At 38.4% G+C, this 24,029-nt stretch overlaps 1 protein-coding gene across 6 annotated transcripts in view; it reads right to left on the bottom strand.

Moving 5' to 3' along the window:
- LPIN1 (lipin 1) overlaps positions 1 to 24,029 on the bottom strand; it is an 81,464-nt gene that overhangs the window by 19,036 nt on the left and 38,399 nt on the right. For 5 of the 6 annotated variants that reach the window (XM_058834029.1, XM_058834028.1, XM_058834032.1 and 2 more), the window contains 11 exons: positions 21,461 to 21,661; positions 20,101 to 20,196; positions 18,559 to 18,896; positions 18,083 to 18,202; positions 12,421 to 12,550; positions 10,225 to 10,528; positions 8,697 to 8,790; positions 7,150 to 7,337; positions 6,168 to 6,261; positions 3,891 to 3,960; positions 1,030 to 1,122 (listed from right to left, as the gene is read on the bottom strand). In XM_058834029.1, coding sequence (XP_058690012.1) covers positions 1,030 to 1,122; positions 3,891 to 3,960; positions 6,168 to 6,261; positions 7,150 to 7,337; positions 8,697 to 8,790; positions 10,225 to 10,528; positions 12,421 to 12,550; positions 18,083 to 18,202; positions 18,559 to 18,896; positions 20,101 to 20,196; positions 21,461 to 21,661 — 1,728 coding nt within the window. Of the gene's footprint in view, positions 1 to 1,029; positions 1,123 to 3,890; positions 3,961 to 6,167; positions 6,262 to 7,149; positions 7,338 to 8,696; positions 8,791 to 10,224; positions 10,529 to 12,420; positions 12,551 to 18,082; positions 18,203 to 18,558; positions 18,897 to 20,100; positions 20,197 to 21,460; positions 21,662 to 22,532; positions 22,697 to 24,029 lie in introns of all 6 variants that reach the window. The other variant, XM_058834031.1, reaches the window with a different exon arrangement.

Raw genomic sequence — 24,029 nt, forward strand, 5'->3', positions numbered from 1 at the left:
AGCTCCATAGCTACTCAGTTCATACACCTCAAATAGCTAAATTTCACCTGAGAAAGCAAAGTATGACTCGGGAAAAGGAAAAAAAAAATTACTTTTCATAGAATCATTAAGATCATTAATCCAGTAAAACTTTCTAAATTGCTTCAATCTTGAGTAGATGCTGAACACTATCAAAGTCATTCTACGAGATTTTTAAACAGTGAAACTGCTTAAGGTAGTTCCATTTAAAGTTGCCACAGCTCAAGAGATAACCAAATGCTTCCAGAGAAAATCCTAAGAACTTCAAACAACTATAAAATGGAAAAACTAAATCTCATGCTCTGAAACCCGTACCCACACATCAGTACAATGGTTATTTCATGCAAAGTTAAAGAAGTTCTTGACCGAGGCACAACCATAAAATTGTATTAGAAGTCATTTTCTCCCCTCAAGTACTAATGCTTCAGTAACATAAAGTAATTAGAACATTAGAAAAGTGAAAAAAATAAAGCTTTATATGAAATATTGTTGTAAAACCTCTTAATATTAATTTAAGATTGTTATCACCAACTTCTAATGCTCTGAAAAGAAAATCAAAAATACTTTCAAACCAATATATATAGTCAGTTTGCCATCTTAGGTTTTGCTGAGTTTTACAGCTCACATTACTCATAAATACATCTGCTCTTTGACCATCAAAAAAAGATGCAGAAAGGTAGGTAATCTGCGTGAAAACTTTAAATTAGTGGCACAACTCTCTGATTCTAGGCTTCCAAACAGATTTAAAACATTAGATATTACTGCCTCAGATCTACATAACGAAAACTAATGCACAACCAAAACTCTTCAGGCAAAAGCTTCAGACAGGGTCCGATCCAAAGCTTTCTGAAGTCAAAACAAACCAGACTTCAGACCATGTTTAATGTATATATCCTCAGTCAAACTGAGTACCAAGTTACTCTCTGAAGTCAAGTTCTGACAGATGAATATACAGATGCCCAGCCTTCCCACTGCAACTAGAAGGAAACTCTGCTTGCTTCTTCAGCTTACCTCTTTAATAGTGCTGTTCCTCCCTCGCCATGAAAACCACCATCTTCCGCCTTTCTTGGGCATCTTGTCCCTCATTATAGATTCCACAGTTGCCTGTGACAAACGGATGGTAACATAAAAAAGGCCCAAAATAAAGGACAACCTGACATATGTAAATGAAAAAGGGTCAAACACACAATTTTAACTGATAATAAATAGAATAAAAGTAAACATACTGTCTGTGGACCATAAATACTACTAAAGCAAAATCTAATGGTATCCAGAGCTGCTCTGAAGTAACTTAAGCATGAATACTTATGGTATTTTTAAAAGGAAAATGAAAAAGAAATCAAATCAAAGAAGAAAAAAAGCATAAAGAGATATTAGTATAATATCTAGAATGGAAAACCTGCTGTTTCTAAGTTATTTAGTGCAAATTATACATAAAAAAAATTACTTCTGGAAGGAGGCATCATGCAAAACAGTAACAAACTGACATGCAAGTGAGTTTCTTACAAAGTTTGTATTTAATCACCAGCTTAGAAAAAAGCAAAGTTACTAGCTTTTGAGTTTATGAATGGTGAGTTTATGAATTATCATGCCATGAATTTGACTGAAAATGTTAGAATTGTTTCTTTTTATAAACCTTTTCTACCTTTCATTGGTTCTACACCCTAAACACCAGTAGAAAAGTTTCTTTCAATATCCATAATGGCTGGAGCCTTATGCATTGTAACAAGGGGAGCTAAATTCTTTCACTCAGAAACAAGCAACAGATGGAACAGAAAATATTACATTAAAAGTGGCCACAGGATTTTGTACACCATAGAACAGCTTAGCCACTATTTCTGAGCTGATAGCTTCCACTGCAAATAAGGTCACCAGAAGAAAGCTGTGATTGTGATTAATGATTTTTAAAAATTTTACAAAAAAATTCTAAGAACTCTTGGCAATTAAGAGGGGGCTGTGTTCAGATAATGTGTGGCACACTGGATTCCTCAGTTTTTCCATAGGTTTTCTTCACTATATTATCTAAAGTATATGAGGAAAAGAAAGAAATGACAGAGGAATAAAGTTGAGTTTTTTCAAACAAAAGACAAAAAACAGGGAGTCGATGGAGTTACAGAGAATGGAATTACACCATTGAGAACAACAGCTACAATCTAAGGAGATTCTCTAACGTGTCAACAACTTCAAGCAGATGTCCTACAGACTACTGGGGAGGGAATTCACATGCTTATAATTAGATGTGCATTTAATGTATTTTACAGAATATCAGTGAATCCTTTTTGAAAAAAACTTCCATTTGCAAACACTTCATAAACAGTTTATTAATAAAGTATCTCAGTATTTCAACTCCTTAGCCTTATTACTACAGCAAATTAAAACTAAGTAACAAGTCAGGAAGAAAACCAGTAGGATGACTGGTAACATAAATGAGTCATTTAGTTTCACAGGTACCATAAAGCAAGTAAAACCTTTCCAATCATACAGATTGTTCCAACTATAAATACTGGCTTCTCCACTAAATTAAAACTGAACTCTCTAGAAAGTTATCAGCATTCAGAATATAAATTAGCCATTAAAAAACTCAAGCACATTGAACTACACCCTCATAGAAATTTTTCTCAACTGATAAGCTATATGAATAATGACTTAAGTATAAAGCTGAAGAATTGCCATCTCCTGTAATATTATGGTAAAATATTTTATGACACTACTTTCCATTTACCCATCCTAGGCAAAATCCAAGACATCTGGCTCAGGCTTCAAAGTGCTTAATTTAAAATGCAGTTACCTTACATTATTTTTATTGCCACTGAAGGCCCAAAAGGCACCTATCAAAGTCTGAACCACACTTTGTGAGCACCCAACAAATACAGAGTAGGATAACTATGTACCTTCTGTGGGCATTTGAGCTCCATGGGATGAATCCCACCTTTTATGATTACTAGAACATTTGCAGTAATGCACAAAACATCTGGCTCTGTGACATCTCTGAAATTCAAGCCATGTTTACCAAACACTTGGGATTTTTAGGCTCTTTTTTTTTTTATACTGGGATGGTACCATGCAGCTGCACATGACTGCATATGGAGGTAATGTGGCACTAAGAAACATCAGCAGAGAGAATTCTGGGCTTTTAAGAAAATTTTAGTCCACAGTGATGGCAACAGAGATAGCACTTGAATTCACACAGAACAATCCCAAAGATATGTAAAGTGCTGCAAATGGCAGAAGGAACGTTTAGGTTCAAAAATTCATTAAATCCATTAAACAGGACACGAAATAGTGATAGTGGTGATACTATTTCTTTATATACATTTACAGTATTTCTGTCACAAGCCACCAGGTCATGTGGCACTGAACTTCTTCAGCACAGTTATATAAGCCAACACACACGTCACACTCATAGCTACCTGGCACTACCTACCTAGGTTATGAACAACCAACTGAGAAACAAAAAGCTAGCAAGTTTCAGGCCTTCCTCATCTAGTACTTAAAGCTTATTCACTGAGGTTAGTTATATTTATTTAGCATGATGTATACATATAAACCAGAAAGTAAACACCAAGTATTCAGCTACAGCAAACAATGACATGGGTCAATATAATTTATGTTTATAATCCATATTAATGAAGTAAAAAATAAGTTTTCTTACTTCAAAATAGTTGTCATAACTTTAGCCTAGCAAACAAACACTATTCACAGACCAAACTTAGTCCTTATTTAGGCCATAACATAGGATAGACAAATGTTTATGTGTGAGTAGATTTTACTGATGTGTAGATTCTCTTGTACAACAAGAGAATCTACCCTCCCTTAATCAGTAGCATAATTTCAAAACTACTCCTCTTGCCAGTCTTCATGTTCAATCTCACCTTTGGCAAAGGTTTCTGGAACGCCTGCATTGCCAGCAGAAGGGGACCAGCTGTCGTCCAGTTGTAGTACCTGGGTATGCAAGGGAGACAATTACATCGTTTTGTTATCCCAAAGTCCCAATTCACAATCTACCTGGTATTCACCACCTGGCAGATCAAAGCCATGAAGCACAGGTCTAACTGTGGCCCGCACTAGTATTCCATAGAATGCTCACAGATATTTAGAACAGAATGATTGGGTTGGAAGGGACCTTAAAGATCACCTGATTCCAGCTCACCTGCCTTGTGCAGGAACACCTTCCACTAGATCGGGTTGCTCAGGGCCCCATCCAACCTGGCCTTAAGCACTTCCAGGGATGGCACATCCACCATTTCTCTGGACAACCTGTTCCAATAACTCACCATCCTTACAGAAATAAAGAATTCCTCCTTACATCTAAAGTACTTACTTTAAGTACTAAAGAGCTGCAATAAAATCTCCCCAGAGCCTACTCTTTTCCAGGCTGAACCCCAACCCTCTCAGCCTGTCTTCATAGGAGAGGCGCTCCAGCCCTCTGATCATGCTTATATCCCTCCTCTGGACTTACTCCAACATATCCACATCCTTCCTGTGCAGGGGACCCCAGGGCTGGATGCAGCACTGCAGGTGGGGTCTCACCAGAGCAGAGGGGCAGAATCCCTCCCTAGACGCTGCTTTGGGTGCAGCCCAGGACATGTTTGCCTTTCTGGGCTGCAAACACACACTCTTGGCTCATGTCCAGATTTTCATTCACCAGAACCCCCAAATCCTTCTCTACAGGACTGCTCTCCATTAATTCATCTCCCAGCCTGTACTCATATCTGGAATTGCCCCAAACCAGCTGCAGCACCTTGCATTTTAACTCGTTTAATTTCATGACTTTCTTATAGGCCCTTTTCTCATGTTCATCCAGGTCCCTCTGGATAGTATCACTTCCTTCTGTTGGTTCCACTGCACCACTCAGCTTTGTGTCACCAGCAAATGTGCTGAGGGTGCACTCAGTCCCACGGTCTGTGTCATTGACAAAGATACTGAAGAGCATCAGTCCCATGACAGAGGCCTCAGGGACACCACTCATCACCAGCTTCCATCTGGACAGAGCTGCTGACCACAACTCTCTGGCTGCTTCCATCCAGCTATTATTAGTTATTATATTATTATTATTTATTATTCATTATATTCCTCTTATCATAGCATAAGCCATTGTTTTTCCATTAAGGAACTACATAAAACTTAGGGGCTGTAGTCAGTAGGATGTCAACCTCCTCCTATTATGTGCTGAACATGGCTCAACTCTTGTTGCACACAATTACTGTATCCACTGTCTAGGGAAGATGAAGCTCACAAAACATTAAGAGACCATGACGTTAAGATAGATCCTCACTAAGGTCTCCATCTCTTCCCAATACATTCAGTAGGCAGACAAATACTACCATCAGATTCAGAGAACACTGTCAGTGTTGAGCAGTAAGTGGCTCATCTCAGACCACAGAGGGGTTCAGGTGTGAGGCTGCAGCATACACTATACAAGCTATTACCTGGTACATCAGCCTTGAGTAAGCCATGTCTGTAACTAAGGGTAGTCAAACCTCTCTAAGTGCAGAACAAAGCTGTGATCTCTCCTCTACCACTGTTTGCAAGGTGCAAGGAACTCTCAAGTTAAAGAAGACCTCCCAAAAAGTTGCATCTGGCTTAGACCACAGCACTGCCCTGCTGCCAGCAATGTTAACATACAAAATAATAATGTCTCAGCTTTGCAGAAACGGAAGCCCCATACTCAGTGGATAAAGTTTGACAAGTCTTGAAAAGCAATGACTCCATAGAGACATATTAGCAAAATATTCACTATATACAAAAAACTGCTTGGAACTGAGTGACTGCAAGCAGACTGACATATCCCTGTAAATACTAATTATTCAAACTGGCTCAGGGCAAGCCTTAGCAAGTTCACATCATATTATATTTTTACTCTGTCAATTGAATGTGAATACTATTAGCATTTAGTAACAGCTTCTTGAAATTCAAACCGTGTCAGTTAGCTGTAAGAGGTCAACTGAAACTGCTCTTTACTTTCAATGCAAAGGAAGAAAGGAAAGTAGAAGGACCTGAATTCACTAGGGAGTTGACTGTTTCTGGGTGAATCCAAGCTACAAACATTCAAAACCTGGTTTTCAGCTACAGTTATACTCATGTAATGCACTGAAGTGACAAAGAACTGTCTTTGTTACAACAGTATTTTTTTTTTCTGAAATACTTACTTATTTCCAATCTTAACCACAAGGTTAGGGTCATCAATGATAGCAGGATTGTCCACAAACTGCTGATATGTTACTGCATGTTCTAAGAATTCCTCTGTGGGGGAAAGAAGTGACATTTGTAAAGCATGCATTTATAGATGCCTGAGATGGGCTAACCTAAACCTCTCAGCACCTCTCAGACACACTGATATCACGTTCATTACAAGGGTGCTGAGATATAATTGCATTATGGAAGCAACTTGTTCAGAGACTCTCAATATCAGAAGATGAGGGTTTCTTTGTTTCTGGGTGTCTTTCCTTTCAAAATACAACCTAAAGTGTAAGCTCAGGGATAGAACTGTGAGGGAGGAAAATCTCCTTTTAGAAAAACTATGTAATTTACAAGTGATTCAGATGACAGTATGACTCAAATCAACACATATTTGAAATGTTTTAATAAGTAGCTTTTGAGGAAAGTCAGGTTCATATGATTTTATGATGCACATTACTGCAGAAAGTGCAAGTCTTAACACATTTATTTTTACATTATGCCACCGTAAGTTTAAGGCACAAAGTATTGTGATTTATCTAAAAGGTACACAAGAAACTGGAGGTAGGGCAGGAATCAGGTTAAACTTTTCAACCCCTTCTCCTCATGTCCCCATTTATGGGCCACCTGTTTCACTCCTGACTCCAACAGCTGTGAATTTCCTAGCTATATACTGTAATAAGTGGCAAAAGTATCATTAATACTACTGTGATACAAAAGGAATACAGGAAGAAAAAATATCGATAAAATACTTCCACAAATTTTCACATATAGTGGATTGCTCAAATGTGTTAAAAATCATGAGAAGTTCTAGGAAGTTTATCATTACATAGCCAGAATTTATCTTCTCAACTCAGCACTCAGCACAGCCACAGGAGGGCTCTGCAGCCTCAGGCTGGAAAGCTCAAACCCAGCTGCTAGCACATGTCTGCAACTCACAGAGTCATCCTGTACCTTTGGTTATCTCTTTGTTCTCAGTAAGGCCACCGCAGAGAGAAATGGCGATGGAGGGCAAATCTCGAATTCCATCCGAGGTGCTTTCAGCCCCACTGTCAACACCTGAGCTCCCAACAGACTGCGGAGAGTGGCTGGCTGGCCGTGGCCCCACGTCGGCCGTGCTCTTGCTTTGGGCATTATCCCCACTGGAAAAGAAAGATCAGGAATTCACTCTTCATTCCCGAATTCTCTCCCTTTAACAAGCACTGTGACACACGCTTAGGAAAAAAAAAAAAAAGAAAAAAAAAAGAAAAACCTTTGTTTAAATTTTATAGCAAAACAAAACAAATTACTATAGGCCTCATGTGCCCTCCAATACTGGATTGCTTCTACTTACTTGCCTAACTAGGCATGTATAATTACAGATTCACTTACTTGTAAGAGCCAGGAAAATAAGACAAACTGTGTAATCTTAGTAGACAACAGTACAATAAACAGAGGTTAAACTAGCAGAACTATTCCCAAGTTCCCAAGGAGCAAGAATAAGCATATAAGTTTATTACTTAATAATAAATTTAACAAATTTAATTATTTAATTTATATTAACTATATAAACCGATAGTTAAACCCAAACAAATAATGTGTATGTTTGTGTATTTATGTGTCATGTATATATAAATAAAACACTCTACATGTAAACTATTAGGATTCAAATTTTCAGAAACAATAAACCATTACATTCACTTAAAATCTGATGAGATCATTACTACAAACTGCAAGTTCATCAAACTGCTTTCCACTCCAGATTTATATGCATGCATTTGCGAAAGAAATTTTCAATCTAACATTTTCCTCATATAACTAATCCTTCTCAGTTTTGTTGAAATGCTAATATTACAGCAGCTGAGTTTAAGCAAGCAAAAAAAGAAAAACAAAGTACACCAGCTACTTTAGTTGTTGCTCAATGACTTTCATCAAGTGACTAGAGTATATGTTGAAAGAGAACTATAAATGTTTCAAGAGGCTCCAATGAAGATCAGAACAAGCTGGAAATTGTATGTTCAGGGTGCAGTATTTTCATATGTAACTCTGTCGTGCATCTTCCAAACATTATTTATCACATTCATATTTATAGGTGAATCAACCACAGTAAAGCAACATTAGAGCAATAATTTTCTGCTAATATTTTTAACAGTAAGATATGCTCTTTACGGTAATAAGTCAGGACATGGGGATAAATATATCCCAAGGCCAACTGCTCTCCCAGGACACGTGAGTAACACTCACAAACATCAGTGTATATTACATAACCATCCACAATCAATACATGATGCTTAATTGACCAAAACAGAAAACCAGCTGCAAGCACTTTTCTCAGGCCCAAATGCAGCACCTTCCACAAGTTCTAGTATTTCTCTCTCCAAAATTTTACTTTCCTTCTGCCTTCATCTCTGCTTGAACACTGAAAAAGACGTCTTATCTGGCTGGCAATGAAGAGTTTGATCTAAATACGGAAGGTGAAAAGAGCTCTTTAAAAACTAAAAATATAAGCAAAGGACTTATACTTTTTGGGGAAATAAAGTGCAGCAACTTCTGGATCCATGTCAGTGAGGTCATCTAAATAGACACCATCAGCACCAAGATGTCGGCTCCTTTTGTCTGTAAGGGACAGAACAAAAAAGCTTATTAATTAATATATTCTGAGTAACAATCCAGAGCTGTTATTACTGTTTAGCTATTATTTTAAGATTGAGAAAACAGAAAGTTATAATAGTTTGTGAACTGTATTTGTACAAAATGATACTGCAAAAAATTTCAAAACAAATAGTTTATATACATTGTTCAAACTATGAATTAATAAAATGGGACAGCAGAGGACTAGTTTTGAGATATGCCAAAGACTCCCTATCCCAGACAAAATTACTATGAATCAGAAGTCAGTGGTCATCAGAGTCAAACAGCAAAGGAAAACCTTTTAAGTATTTGCATAGGTGTATTATCACAGTCAAAATATTTAATCTTTCATCCCTCCTTGAAAAAGAGAAATAACAGACTAAAATATAGTCATTAACACACTATAACTGACTTGTTATGGAGACAACTCACAAGTACCTACAGCTGATGTGTTGTGCGTGCACATGCACCACTGCAGGGGACAACACACCCCTTCTAGGCCTGTCACTAGGACCAACACAGAGGCACCACTGGCCATTACACCTAGATAAATAAGCACTGTAAGGCCAAAACCTAACTGGGAATTCATTCTCAAACCCACAACTTCTCACTGTCACAATTTCCATCACCAAGCATCACAAAAGCAATCAGAAAATCTATACAAGGACTGAATAGTAAGCAGAGAAACATAATTTTTTTTGTTTTCAAAGACAGTGGAATGCATGGGGAAGAGGGCAAGAAATTTGTATGTTTACTGATTAAAAAGCAGCTGCACAAACGAGGCTTATATAGAACTTACATAATTATCAAATAATCAGTGCTCTAAAACAGAACACTAGTAAGCAAATAAATTTCATGTGAAGACTTTATCATTTGTTCATTTGTTATAAAATACCATGGAAACAGAGCCCAGAAATTAAGATAGAAAGGCAGATGAGGTTATATTTCACATATTCAGGACAGGACATGTACCCCACAGAACTAAAAAGCATGTAAAACAAAAGCACCTTATTTTATGGCAAATATGTTCATTGTGCAAAAGACATACTACAACTTTGTACTAGAACAGTTTCCAGAATTACCAGCAACGCATCATTCAGGTGAACCAGCAGATCTACAGTCTACTTATACATAAAAGTGAAATCCCTGAATCTGTCAAATGGAGCAAGTTTTGTAGTTTTGCTCACATGCTAGGAGTTGCCAAAAACTTCAGACCAAGAAGAATCTTCTAATATGTATCTCATGTGAACAGCCTGATGCACAATTCAGGCTTTGAAGGCTCATTCTGAAGTTTACCCCTTTCCTGATCTGAAAGTGCCTTCAGGGCACAGACTAATTTATATGGCAATAAGATGCTTTATCACCATGAAATTTGAAGATAAAATTATGCATATAAAAGTGCAGGATCAACAGCTTTACCTTTCTTTCTGGAAGGGGAATCCGTCTTGCCAGTTGGTTGGGCTGAGCAAGCTGCAGCTTGCTTTATTTCTTCATTTTCAGGTAATGGGGGTTCAGCTGTTCCTGGCAGCTCTGACTCTGGCTTATTTGTCTCAGCTGGTAAGGGCTCACTTTCATCAGCTGCATCTGCTTGTCCAAGGGCAGGCAGAGGAGACACTGTGTTAAGCTCCTCTACAGGAGAACTTTGGATGACCCGAAAATGAGTGCTCTCAGATGGATTTACATCTGCCACACTGGGTTCCTTTGCTTTGAGCAGAGAACTGGCCTGTGAGGAAAATTAAACAGATTAGTACAAAGAAAAGCTCTTTAAAAATACAACAGCCAGAGTTTAACCTGTTCTGTTCACTCTGAGATCAGACTGTCAAGATGACCAACTACAGCAGAAAGCCACCACTGAGATAGAGACTACAATATGCAAAAGACCTCTCTGCTGTGTGTTTCTGCAAAATGCATTTGCATCTTGGGGCAAGGAAAAATTTGTTCTGCAATGTGCTTTAGAGTATTAATTTTCCATTCACCTGCACATCCCACCTCCCACCCCGTCTTCCTCTCTTCCTGTGAAAATCCTGGCTTTCCCTCAGAAGGTAGACCTGACAAACAGAAGAAGGTGGTGCAGACTGGAGTCCTTGCACAGTCAAGATGGTCTCAGGCACCAGAACACCATCTAATCCCCAGATTTAGAATTTAAATCACTTTATAGGAACAATTCCAGATCTTCTCTGAGTGTGGGACAGAAAGTGCTCTTACAGAGGGACAGAGAGGAACTGAACTACAGCAGCAGCCACACAGCTGCTACAATCTTCATGTCATAGCAAACAAACAACTCTTACATGAAGTTCAACAGCAGCCAAAGTATGACTCCCAGTTCAGGTCTGGCGAGATCAGATTAGCTTGGCTAGGGACACAGGGACCACAGAGAGAAAAACCTCTGAGAGAAATATTTGCAAGACACACCAGGGTGTGTGACTAGGATTAAAAAAAAATCCCTAAATTTCCTAGCTGGAAACCCTCCATTATAGACTGCAAATGACAATTTGGAACTCCTGCATGGACCTGTGCACCTAAATCACTTCTCTTTGAGCAGAAAATAGCTCCCAAATTTCTTGTAATACACACAGGAGAATAGTGCAGACCTAATGAGACAGCTCACCACTGGCACATTAAAGAAGAGGCAGAGCTCCTCTAAAGAAATTAATAATTCTGGATTCCCACCCCTTCTTTTTTCACTAATTACCAACAGGGAATTAACTACAATAAATTACAATAGTGCCATTATAATTCTGGTGCCATCACGAGAACATAGAAGTCTTTCTCAACAGGATGCCCACTTCCCTGGCCTGCAAAGCAGCAATTTTTCCTCTTTATACTGTGTGTGAGCCCATCTCTCCTGCAGTTTTTTCTGCAGAGAAGCCAGCCTTCAGCAAGAGGTGCCAAACTCTGCACCATCCCAGCCCCCATAGTTGCAGTATTCCACTGAAACCTGACCTCTACTTCTCATACCCTGGTGCATGTGTAAACCCTGAGGCTCCCCTTTCAGAATGAATGCTGTGACTCCACAGGAGTTATCACAAGGAGCCAGACAGCACCTGGCCAGCCTGCAGCATGGGCAGCTGCCCACGGTTTCTGTGCAGCACTGGAAACAACACTGCCCACACCTAACTGGGACAAACAGCTCCAGGAGGAGACAGGCGCCAAGCCAGTCCTATCAGCCAAGAGAACAGCACGTCTGCACATCCACAGATACAGAGCTGCAGGTGTCTCTGGATGCTTTTGTACTGAAGCAGCCCATTTTCATGAATCAGACTGCTAATACCAAGCACTTAATTTCCATTTAAGATCGTTTATGAATTTCAGTGATTTACCGAAGGACTTCAGGTTTGATTTTTTCTGGCTTATAACCTTCTAACTTTTACAAGACTGGGTCTCAGGCACTTCTTAATTTTCTACTGTATATCATCAGTATTGAGAATATCCATGCCATAAGGTACTTTCCTGTATCTCCTACAGAGTAAGATTCAATTGTCTTACATAAAACACTGTAATTCTATGTAAAACCAGGATCCATTTCCTCTTCATCAGTCTGCAGCAGACTAAGCACATGTGCCCTACTAAAACACAAGAGATGCTAGCAGGAATTAAAGAACTTAGGTTGTATACCTTTGCAGCCTGGGGTAGCTCTCCCCATGCCCAGTGCATGTGGGGATTATCCTTCAGTCCACTTCTGTCTGTAGGTTTACTGACTAATTCTGAGTCACTCTGAGGAGTAGGAGGTCGTGAATCTGATGGGCTACAGAAAAACAGAAAATATTACAAAAGCAAAAGTAACCACAGCACACTTAGCGCTTTCCAAACTGATGTCCACCAATACAAGGAACTGAAGACTGAAATAATCAAGAGCCAACTGAAGGTATGAAAGCATAGAAAAATAGTTTAAACTGCTCCAGATCCTCTTAATTACTGGCATTCAGAGATCTCATCCCTTTTTCAGTAAGTGCTGTCAGAGAAGTAGTATTTGAGAAGCTGAAAGAGATAGAACAAGAACACTGGACATGAACATTTCAGGTGGATTTTTGGTCTTCTGCATGGAAAAAAGAATGTGGATGATACCAGCAGTATCAGATGAATAGAAGTTAGTATTGTTATAATGTATGCAAAGTGAAGAAATTACTCACATCAACAAGACACCTTAACCTGACTAAGTAATACTTTAATCTAAGAAATCCAGTTGACTCCTTTCTAACTTGTTCAATTCAACCACTGGATGGATGTTTGTAAGGAAAACATCAGGAGAGCTACACAAAGAATTTGAGAGTTGAAACATCTTTAACTGTTTGTTTTGATAATTACTTGATAATAAATATTTATAAATTAATTAGTAAATTATCAGCTTTTAGCATATTTTTAGTGTGGTGAAGTCAAGAATGTGATGTCAAGTCAGTCATTAATAAATAATGAATCATTGATTTTAAGGACAGAAGGAAAAATTCAGATTATCTGCTCTGCCTTTCTGCTTAACACAGGTCATAGAATTTCCCCCAGAACCTCTTGAACAAAGCCTGCATTTTTTAACTGAGACACAACATGTCTTGGTATACTCATCCAATCCTGATTTAAAAACTAAAAGCAACAAAAGAATCTATAACATTCTAAATCAAAGGTCCAAACTGAGTTACTTTCATTCTCAAAAACAAAAGGCTTACATCTCATGAAGTGCCTAACACAATGAAGTTCAACAGGGCCAGTGCTATGCCTGAGTTGAGGCAATCCCAACACAGGCTGGGCAGAGAATGAACTGAGAGCAGCCCTGGGAAGAATTTCTTGAGGGTGCTTGCGGACAAAAAGCTGAGAGGGTGGTGAGGAACTGGCAAAGGTTGCCCAAAGAAGTTGTGAACTTCCCATCCCTCAGGACCAGACTGAATGGGGCTCTGAATAACCTGGTCTAGTGGAAGACGTCCCTGCCCATAGCAGGAGGGTCGGAACAAGATAATCTTTAAGGTCCCTTCCAACCTAAATAATTCTGTGATTCTACAATTCTATGAAAGAGTTAAACTGGTTTGGATATTCAGTTTATTCATAAAAAGATAAAGACTAAATCAAGCATGAAGAATTTATATAAAGATAGAATCATAGAATAGTTTGGGTTGGAAGGGATCATCTCGTCCAACCACCCCGCCATGAGACAAGGTTGCTCAAAGCCCCATCCAGCCTGGTCTTGAACACTTCCAGGGATGGGGTATCCACAAATTTTCATTGCAACCTGTTCTAGTGCCTCAACACCTTCACACTGAGGAATTTCTTGCCAAAAGTCCAAGCTTTCAGTTCAAAGCCATTCCTCCCTGTCCTGTCACTACATGCCCCTATGAAAAGTCCCTCTCCCTTTTAGCTACTGGAAGGTGTCGTAAAGTCTCCCTTTTTCAATGTTCTGTAAAACCAGCTGGTAGGGAATTCACTGGTCACAGCAAAATAATTACTTCACATTCACATCTGAAATAACAGCAACCTTATTATCTACACTATTCACTGTTTTCATCTGTGCAGTAAAATACAATTTGAATATGGACAAACACTAGGACCTTTTAGCTACAGATATTTATGTTACCTAATTAAATTATAAAATTTATAACCCATCTTTTTGGGCCGAAGAATTTCAATTTTTTATCAGCCCTTAGGGTATAACCTATAATTTGACAGATGAAGGAATCAATACAGTGCAATTTTAGAAGTATTTCCAAGTTCTAAGGATTCAAGAAATGCTCACTGGGTTTTTCAGCAACTTCTAAATCTCCCACTGAAAAGTTTGTAGGATTTGCAGAATATTTCATACTTAGAGGCCACTGAAACCTTGGAATTCAGTAGCCTTAGCACTTCAGAAAATCTCAGTAGGCAATAATGCTCCTACTGCTGCTTTAAGCCTAAAATATCTAGATATAAGGAAGCCTTGTCACTTCATGTCTTACCGTGTGCTCTACAGACATTTTAACCTCCAAGATACTTACTGTTTATTTAGAAAAATCTCCAAACTGTCTTTGTTGAGCCCAAGTTCACTTACTCAGACACCTTAGAGAACAGAGGTATTGCTTCAGCTTGGGTAGAACCTCTGCATTTTGCAGTACAAAAACAGATTTGGGGTGGAGGGGAACCTGGTCTTCTCTATAATTTTCCCTGAAAAAACATTTCCCTGGTACACAGAGCTGAGTGGAGAAGAGCCTGAGCTGTTACTCAGCACCTGATTTATATTCTCAGCGGCACAATGGAAGTTCTGGAAATACAGCACTCACATATGTGTGCATGCTAAAGCAGGCAGAGTTCTAGTCTGTGAAGGTTCTTGCTGCAACTGCTGCCCAATGATCCAGTTTGCCTTGGGCTGAACCATGTCCTGCAGTTCCTTTGTCCTCAAGTTATGCCCTGACTCAGCCCAGCTGAAATTTCCTTGCCTTGCAGAGGTTGCTGAGATACTGCAGATCAAACCAGAGCCACCCATCCTGTCAACAGTTCACAAGAAGGAAGGGAAACTTCAAGTATTTAGATTAGCATCTCTGATTCATATCCCATAGATGCTGAATATTTGTGTCACAGTCCTATGTATTCCTTAGCAGCTATGACTGCACTTAATCTAATCTAATAACAATGAACAAGGAACCTGACCTGTAGTTGGCAGTTCTGCCTAACAGACTACAATGATCTTTGCAGTGTTTTCCACTGGAAGCAAAGAGATCCCTGAAAAAGCAGCAATGTGACCTGAGAAAAAGTCCTGTCTTGTGTAGAATGAAAAATACCTGTGATAAAGTAGATCAGAAGGAAAGAGGCCTACATCATGCACATGTCACAGCTGAGAGCCTCTGAACCTGAGCCTCTGAGCCTCTTAAGTAGCCATAATAGCATTCCTTATTTCACACAGAGGGGGAAAAAAATGCTGAAAGACCCACCAAGCATTTCTTATTTCAACAGCTGCAAACACAAAGCCTCACTCAGACAAGTTGCTATAGCACTTTAAATGTCTATCTAGTCTGTAAGGCAGGTGAACACCAGAGCAAAGCTCATGAAGCCACCCAGAGCACATCACTGCTCCATCCCAACCTCTGCTCCTGCCCTTCCTTGCCATCAGAACATGCAGGACAGAAGTTCTGAATATCCCAGGATCTCACTTTGACTTGGTGCTGCAACATGGTTAGGGTTAAAGAGGGCAGACCTAGAAGATGGGAAAACCTCAAGATTATCACTTTTGATATGGCTTTAGGCATCTCGTATGACAACTGTGTTGATATAAACAATGAGTAATTTAGCCAGCATTAATGGAGAATTATAGAGGTCATATTCTACTACTTTAAAATTTTTAATGTTGCTGTGACCTCTCTCCATTGACTCAATGGAGTGAAAGAGCTTTACTGCAGAATCTCAAGACTTCCTGAATTTAAGGTAACAGTGAGACTGTCTGTATCCACTCTGTGGAAAAGAGGAATCCTACACTACTGCAAAGGCTTAGTCTCAGTCTTCTGAACCAAGATGCCTTATCTACTGTGCCACCTTTACTCTGCAAGGTTTTCCCCCTTGTTGCAATCCAACATACAGAAATTCTTTCCCCCTCCCAAACCATGGAACAAAGAAGAGAAGTGCTCTTTTGGCACTGGGCTTCTCCTATTACAAGATTTGCATTTTTTTATTGCTCATTTAATCTCTGAGGTTTTTGTTTTGCATTTATTTTAGCAATCTATGCACAAGCAAAGAACTCAGGAAAAACATGGGATAAAAATATCATTGTAAAATGATTGTAAAAAGCTGTGTGGAAATGTTAGTCTTTAGAGGAATGCATTCACTAGCTAAGTTCCTCCTTTTTGGGGTTTTTATCATCTTCATGAACTTGATTTTTAACCCAGGCTTTCACTGACATGACTTTGTATCAGCCATCCTCTTTGAATGGATGATTCAAGGTAACTTACCTCTACTCAATGCACACAAAGAAGCAGAGAAAGTGGTTTCCAATGTCACTTTCAAAGTGTCTAGGTTAGCAGTAAGTACAGTACAGTTATAAACTCAACAGCAGTTCCCATAGTCTTACTGTATTAAAGGTGTATTAAAGCGTTAAAAGGATTAAAAAACAGTCCAGAAGAGAGGGCGGACAACTGTTCTACCTGTCTGGAAAAGTGAGAAGATTGTTGAGGACAAGAGTTAGATAGGCCTTCATCTGCTGGAACAGTGAGGAGAGTGCTTTGCACTGTACAGTCTATAGCCTTACTGGGCATGTTGGGAGAAAGAAAGACAGGGTGTCATATTCACAAGTGCTGATTACCATAAACTCTTTGTGCATTAGTTACACAAAAGCTGAATTTACATTGAGAGTTTTCAAACTCCAGGATACTGCAATCAAGAAACAAACAGAACACACAGTTCTAAAAGCCATTGAAAGGGCAGGGTATTGACAAATGCTATCAGCAGCCTGGTGAAGCCAATCACATTAAGGTTTACAGGCACTGGAGAACATTTCTTCCAGAATGCAATTCAAAACAGTTCAATTTAGCCACTGCCCTGAAATAATCTCCTCATGCTCCCTTCCTCTGCCCCTCCACTACAGGGGCAGAATATTGAGATTAGACCTCTTAGGACAAGGTCTTGTGAATATTGCTGCACTCCAGCAGTCTGCATGGGGGACATGGAACACACGTGCATGGGGCACACACACACAGAGCTAACTGGAATATAGTGCAGTGCATTAAGCAAAAAATTATCCCTTTCTGACAGACACAAAAGGGAGGTCCAAACTGCTGTGCTTTGACATGAAAGGTATACATATGCACACAAATAAGCAAATTACTGTAGGTGTTCTTTTTACACAGTAAATATATCATATCTATATTAAAAGCAACATGAAAAGCTCATATTTGTTAAAAAAATCTTATTTTTATATATTAATTCCTATCTGGAAAATTCTTAAAATTATTACACTCAAAATACTGAAGGCTTATAAACCTACATTGACTGCAGCCCAGAGTGTGTGCATCAGGCAAATATTCAGATTTCACAAAACACTCATCTTTTCCACAGTATTTATGTGCAAACAGTGACATTAACAGATAAAAATATTCTTCAGAATTTGTGGACCTGCATTTTTATGTATCCATTTGCTGCATCAAGGACAAAGCCAACCTGATGTTTTTGGTACACTATCTTATTGTAAATATAAAAGCATTCATCTAATAATGCTCACTGACTATGTTTGATATCAAAACCTTTAGTAAGACTTCATATAGTACTCACATGGAAGACACTAATGGAGAAATTAAAATTAGGGTACTATCTAGAATTGCAGTATCAGGAAAAGTACCTTTGAAGAGGTGACCATTCTCCATCTGAATGAGGATAAGGTGCAGACTGAGAAAGCACAGAAACTGCAGGAGCCTTTATGTCAGATACATCATCAACAAGCACATCTGGAACAGGGATCCTAAACAGAGGGGAAGAAGTGACATTTAAAAAACACACTTGATTACTGAATTTTCATATACCTCAGCTAACAAACCCTATCACAGAGAATTAGTATAACCTGAACTAAAAGTAGATAAAGAAATGTTATCTGATTCAAGCCATCTAGTTCACAACACCACAGAGGAATCTTATGTTTTTAATGTCATTTTCATTACTTTAATTACTAACATTCCCAATAGCTTTCTAGCCTAAAGCTTTGTTTTCAAAGTAACACCTTCATCAGCCATATGTGCTGACTTAAAAATTACTGCTAGAAGGCATGGACTGGAACATTAACCCAGGTTCTCATGACATATCTCAGTTCCACTATGACACCTTGAATTGTCCAACGGCTCCTTTTCTTCCTCTGAGCTAATCTCTATGGGAAACATGTCTTCATCCTCTGATGTGTCTCCATGTGTGTCTTCTCTTTTTAAACTGTCTATTTTATGAGTTGACTTCCTCCTCTTCTTCCTCCTTTTTTTGACAGAGCTACAGACTGGAGATGTTTCAGTAGAAGGCTGGGATCCGTGGGCTTGGGACAGGACTTGTGAGGATGCATTGGTGTCCAGGCTTCGTATCCTGTCTATGGAATTCCTCTTCAGCTGGGATTCCATTAAGGCAGTCCCCTCAGACAGAATGGGAGATGTGGAGAGATGATAAGGAATTACCTCCTGAAAACAAAAAATTCAAACCATAAAACATGTTAGCTCTTTCACCAGTCATACAATTGGTTCTAAGACCTATGCACAAATTATCCAAATCTAAGTTATTTACTCCTCAGAAAAATAACAAGGATTAGACATCTGGATGCTTATTATACTCCTATGGCATATGGAAATTTTTCCATAGCTGCATCTCCTTAGACAAACCAGTGACAGTACTCTTATACAGCATCCTCTAGCATCTAATATTGGCCAGGTTATGGGATTAGTCTCTGTCCACCTCATGAAAGACACAGAGCAGAAACAAAACCTTAGTTTAGAACCTGAACATTTTCTAAAATACAATTCCCATCCCCAACACAGATGACAGTAGTCAGATAGGTCAGTGGTTTATAATTAGGTCACATGAATACCCCGCTATTCAATCATATATACACATCTCTAGACATTCATAGAAGTATTTCCAGCAGTTTTCAGCCAGAAAATAACTGTTACCACACAAAAAAATTAAAAATAAAGATATAGAGATGCACATTCACAAAACTCTCATGTGAAACTGGTAACATCATACTCAGCACAGGAATTTGAGCACTCATCCTACTCTGGACAGTGACAAAAATTATTTGGGATATCTGAAGAGAAATGCCTGCAAAAATTTTCTTGTATTACATTACAATGTGGATTACTCCAAGTGACTGTGCCCATAATTTATTCAGACAAAGATTCAACCACAGCTCAACAGCAGACACTCTCATTTAAATGCAGCCTCACATGAGTAATAGTTGAGAGATCATGTTTATGAGGAACACCAGAATAAATGCATGCACAGATGTTTACAGAGCATGTGCACCTTTACTGGCAGTCTGGTGCATGTGTTCAAATTAAAGATTTCTTTAATAAACAGGCCCCTGGACATTAATCTCTTACATACAACTTTGAAGCATGTGAACTCTGTAGTTGCCATTTCTGTTCACACACTGGCATGCACATGATTTATTTTTCTCTCATGTGATTATCTTTAGCTTTTCCAAATCTCAGCAATTCAAAAGAAAACCCGAAGTAACAGCATAGCATTAGATTTTCATAGCACAAAATGGTCCAGAAACTTTCAAAACTATAGAATGGATAAAAAACCAAGATTCCTAAACTCAAAACTGACTTTGAAGAGCAGGCATAGGATTTTTAATGAATTAAAAGTAGTTTTTGCTCTTACCTGATCATTATCCATCTCCTGCACAAAAAAGGCCTCCCCATTGTCTCCTAGTTTCATATGCAAATCTACAGCCTCTCCATTAATTTCTATGTCAACCTGTAAGGAAATAAATATATTCTCATATGAAAAGAAAGTCCTGCTGCTAGCACTGGGCAAATGCTTCTCATGGAAGTGTAGAAAACCTTATACTAAATAGGAAATAGTGACCTACTCTGTTTCTTTCAGTGCCCCTTCACAAAGCAATCAATAACAAAAATGTTTTTCTAACTTGTTCAGCTCATTGATACCTTGCTCCTCTACTCAGAAAGGTTTATAGTTATTACATAAAGTTCTGAATATTTTAAAATATTATATTCTTCACTTGCCACACAAATCTATTTGCTCTTTTAATTCACAGCCTATTTTTTAATTGTTCTAGAACTACTTCCAAATGCAAATTCTTAAGACATTGTCTTTCAAATCCATTAAAGAAAATTCTTTTTACACTATGAGAAGTAGAAATGGGAAAAATAATTTTAAATTCAATTCCTGTGTCTACTCCTTCCACACATTTATCATATCACTGTACAGCCCTAACTATCTACTTTCTTCTCAGGAAGATCTCTCTCTTTTTGACTACAACCATGCTTGCCACCAACTCCTTTTTCACGGTAAATTTTTTGGAGACTTGAACAAGTCTACATTTATGTTATATTTCAGGACACAGTACACCATTGGTACAGTAATATTTTTCAACTTTTACAGATTCTAAATATTGGAATTTCTTTCTGATCTAAGTAAGAATTGAACAATGTCCATGCTGATTTTAGGATCTTCCTGCTGAAAATTCTACCTACATTAGAACCTAGACTATATACCGTTACAAATTATTTCCTAAAATAATCTGTCACACTGGTAACTTCACATCTGATACACTGCCAGATCACTCAGCCTAGTTACAGTTATTTCACTGTTTTTTCTAGCTTCAATTAACCTCAAGGTTCTATTATCTGAAAATATTACTTCACTGAAATTTCCCTTTTTGCAAGGATCATTGAATATGTCAGAGAAAGAGGTTTTAATGAGTCACTAATGAAATCCAGTATAGGTTCGAATTAGCACATTAGAAAATTTGCTTTATTGAACATAAATGTTACAAATTTCATGGCCAGTTTTGTTTTTTATTATAGTCAATGTCTTAAAATTATGCTCTGAACTGCAAGAATCAGTAACAACCATTTTAATTGAAGCTTAATTCAGCCTCTTTATAAAGGGTGTCTAAAGAAAATCTCAACTAGCAGACCAAAGAACATTCAGTAACTTCCATGCTATTTCAGTTAACTCACAGACAGGACATATAAAAATTGTCACATTTTCTTACCACTTTCTCCCTGGAACGCAGAACTCCCATTTTCCCAAAGCGAACATGGAAAGGGGAACACTGAAGATTTCCATCTGGCTGACGTACAACAATTATATCTATGCATCCTGACAGCGTGGCTGGGTTTAGACCCTTATAGAGCTCCTTCACAGTTACAAACACTTGTCCTGCTAATTGTCCAACGTAATTCATGGTTTGGACCTGAAAGGCAAAAGGTGGAACAAATTAGATTTTGATCCCTGCTTTGTATTTTAGAGACAGTTGAGCAATGGAGAATCCTGAAGTGGAGTATTCTGCCGTTTCACAAATTAACAATTATGCACAAAATCAGGATTTCCCACCTAATTTATTTACAGCATGTTTGTAGAGAGCTATTAAAAGACAAAAGGGATCTTGTAATTCAGAAAATTGTAACAACTTTCAAAAGTTCATTAAAATCAGTTGAATTCAAAACCACTGTCAGACTTTGAGACTCTGAAGCTCATAAATGTCTCAATTATCTCTGAAGAGAAAAGCATTACTTCCAGAATACCATCTCCTCATATCATTTACTGTCCCCTCAACACCAGAAATACCTTTCTTGTGTATTTCCACTGGCTTTTAAGGGCAGGACAAGTGAATAGCTTTGAGCATATCTAATTTTACACCACACTAAAGGTGAAAAATATTTTCCCATCTTACAGCAATTTCTCCCTTTAAAAGATTATTATAATGCATTCAGACAATAGATATGCATTAAGGTTGGAAAAGCAACCTTCAACCCAGAGCATTCAAATGTTGTTTCCTAATGCAACTTTACTGTTCCTGTTTCAAACAGCCTTTTCAAACAGTATCTGCAGTTTTATTAAAAAATATACCTATGTGGACAGTTGAAGTGATTTGCTTTATGTCCCCTGCTCCTGAATTTATTTTGTATTTAGCATTTAGAATTTAGTTTGCTGCTTCCAATTATTCATACATATCCTGTTTAAAATATTTAGTCCCCCAGAAATGACTAGCATGCATACCTATACATGCTTAAAATATAAGTCTTTCAATGCCTCTCAAAGTATGAGTGAATTTAAGCAGATACCTTCCTAAACAGTATAGGTTTCAAAGCCTTCCAACGTCTATTGTTTTCAGTATTTTTCCAGCAACTCTTGCGGTTTTCAGGATACTGGTTTCATCAGTCCTCATGCATGCAGGATAGAGCATAAGACTCACATACAAGTTCTTTTCTAGACTGTACCACACCACCTGGACATCAATAAAAGTGACAGTTTAGGCAATGCTGAAACTCCCATTGATGGTGATGAGAACAGAACTGAGCTCAGAGCCTGAGACAGTGACTGCACAGCAGCAGCATCTGCTACAATAGAGACTCTTTCAGCTGTGTTCTTTCATAAACAACAAAAAGATGTATGAGATGCTGTAAAATGGCTCCAAATTTAAACTGTGATTTACAGTTATAAACAAAAGACTATTTAAAGAATACCATGAAAGCACTAGAGTGAAAAAATCAGAAAGTTAGGAAATGATATAATTAGGCTGTTTTCTTCCATGCATTGCTGTTCTAATTAACTAATGTTCACCTGTGTTTTTTTCAAAAGTCCCTCCACATTTTGCCTTCTTCTCTGTTTCTGTTGCAATACATGAGTCAGAACACAAACTCTGCTCGGAAGGAAGAATTATTTATGGCAGTTATCACTACCCTGTTCCTGAAAAGTAATCATGGTTTTCCCATCTGACAACTAGGGAGAAAAATCACAAAAAGATTAAGACTAAAACTAGGCACTAACTTAAAAAACATTCTGTTTGATTTTCAGTGATAATCAGTATACAAGATGCTGTCATGGTTTAACCCCAGCCAGCAACAAAGCACTGCACAGTCCCTTGCTCACAACCAACTCCCTATCCTAAGCAGGAATCAGAAAATGGGTGAGAAAATTAGAAAAGTGAAAGTGATAAACTTCATGGGCTGAAATAAAGACAGTTTAATGGGACAGAAAGGGGAGAAAGTAATAAAAATTATAATAAATCATAATATGAAGAATTAAAGAATTTCAACATACAAAACAAGTGATATCCAATGCCACTGCTCACTACCTACTGACCAATTCCCAGCCATTCCACAAGCAGCAGCCCAGGGCCAGTTCCCTCCCCCAGTTTATATTCTGTGCATACAGGTCTGGGTCTACAGTATGGAATATCACTTTGGTCAGTTGGGATCAGCTGCCCTGTCTGTGTCCCCTCACAACTTCTTATGCTCCTCCAGCTCTGTCACTGGCAGGGCATAAGCCACCAAAAATCCTTGCCATGATGTCAGCACAGCTCAGCAACACCTAAACCAGCAGTGTGTTACCAACATTATTCTCATCCTAAATCCCAAACAGAGCACTAAACCAGCTACTAGGAAGAAACCTCTACGTCAGCCAAAACCAGGGCAGATGTTAACTAATGGAAGAATAATCCCTGAATAGCATTTGGAGAAGCCTTTCTGCACAGCCCTCAATTCAGGCATCCAGAAAGTGCCACCTACTGAAAAACCAACACACACAAACTTCACGGCAATCATATTCCTTTCTGCAGC

This window comes from Poecile atricapillus, chromosome 3 (assembly GCF_030490865.1).
Source record: "Poecile atricapillus isolate bPoeAtr1 chromosome 3, bPoeAtr1.hap1, whole genome shotgun sequence".
Taxonomy (NCBI): domain Eukaryota; kingdom Metazoa; phylum Chordata; class Aves; order Passeriformes; family Paridae; genus Poecile; species Poecile atricapillus.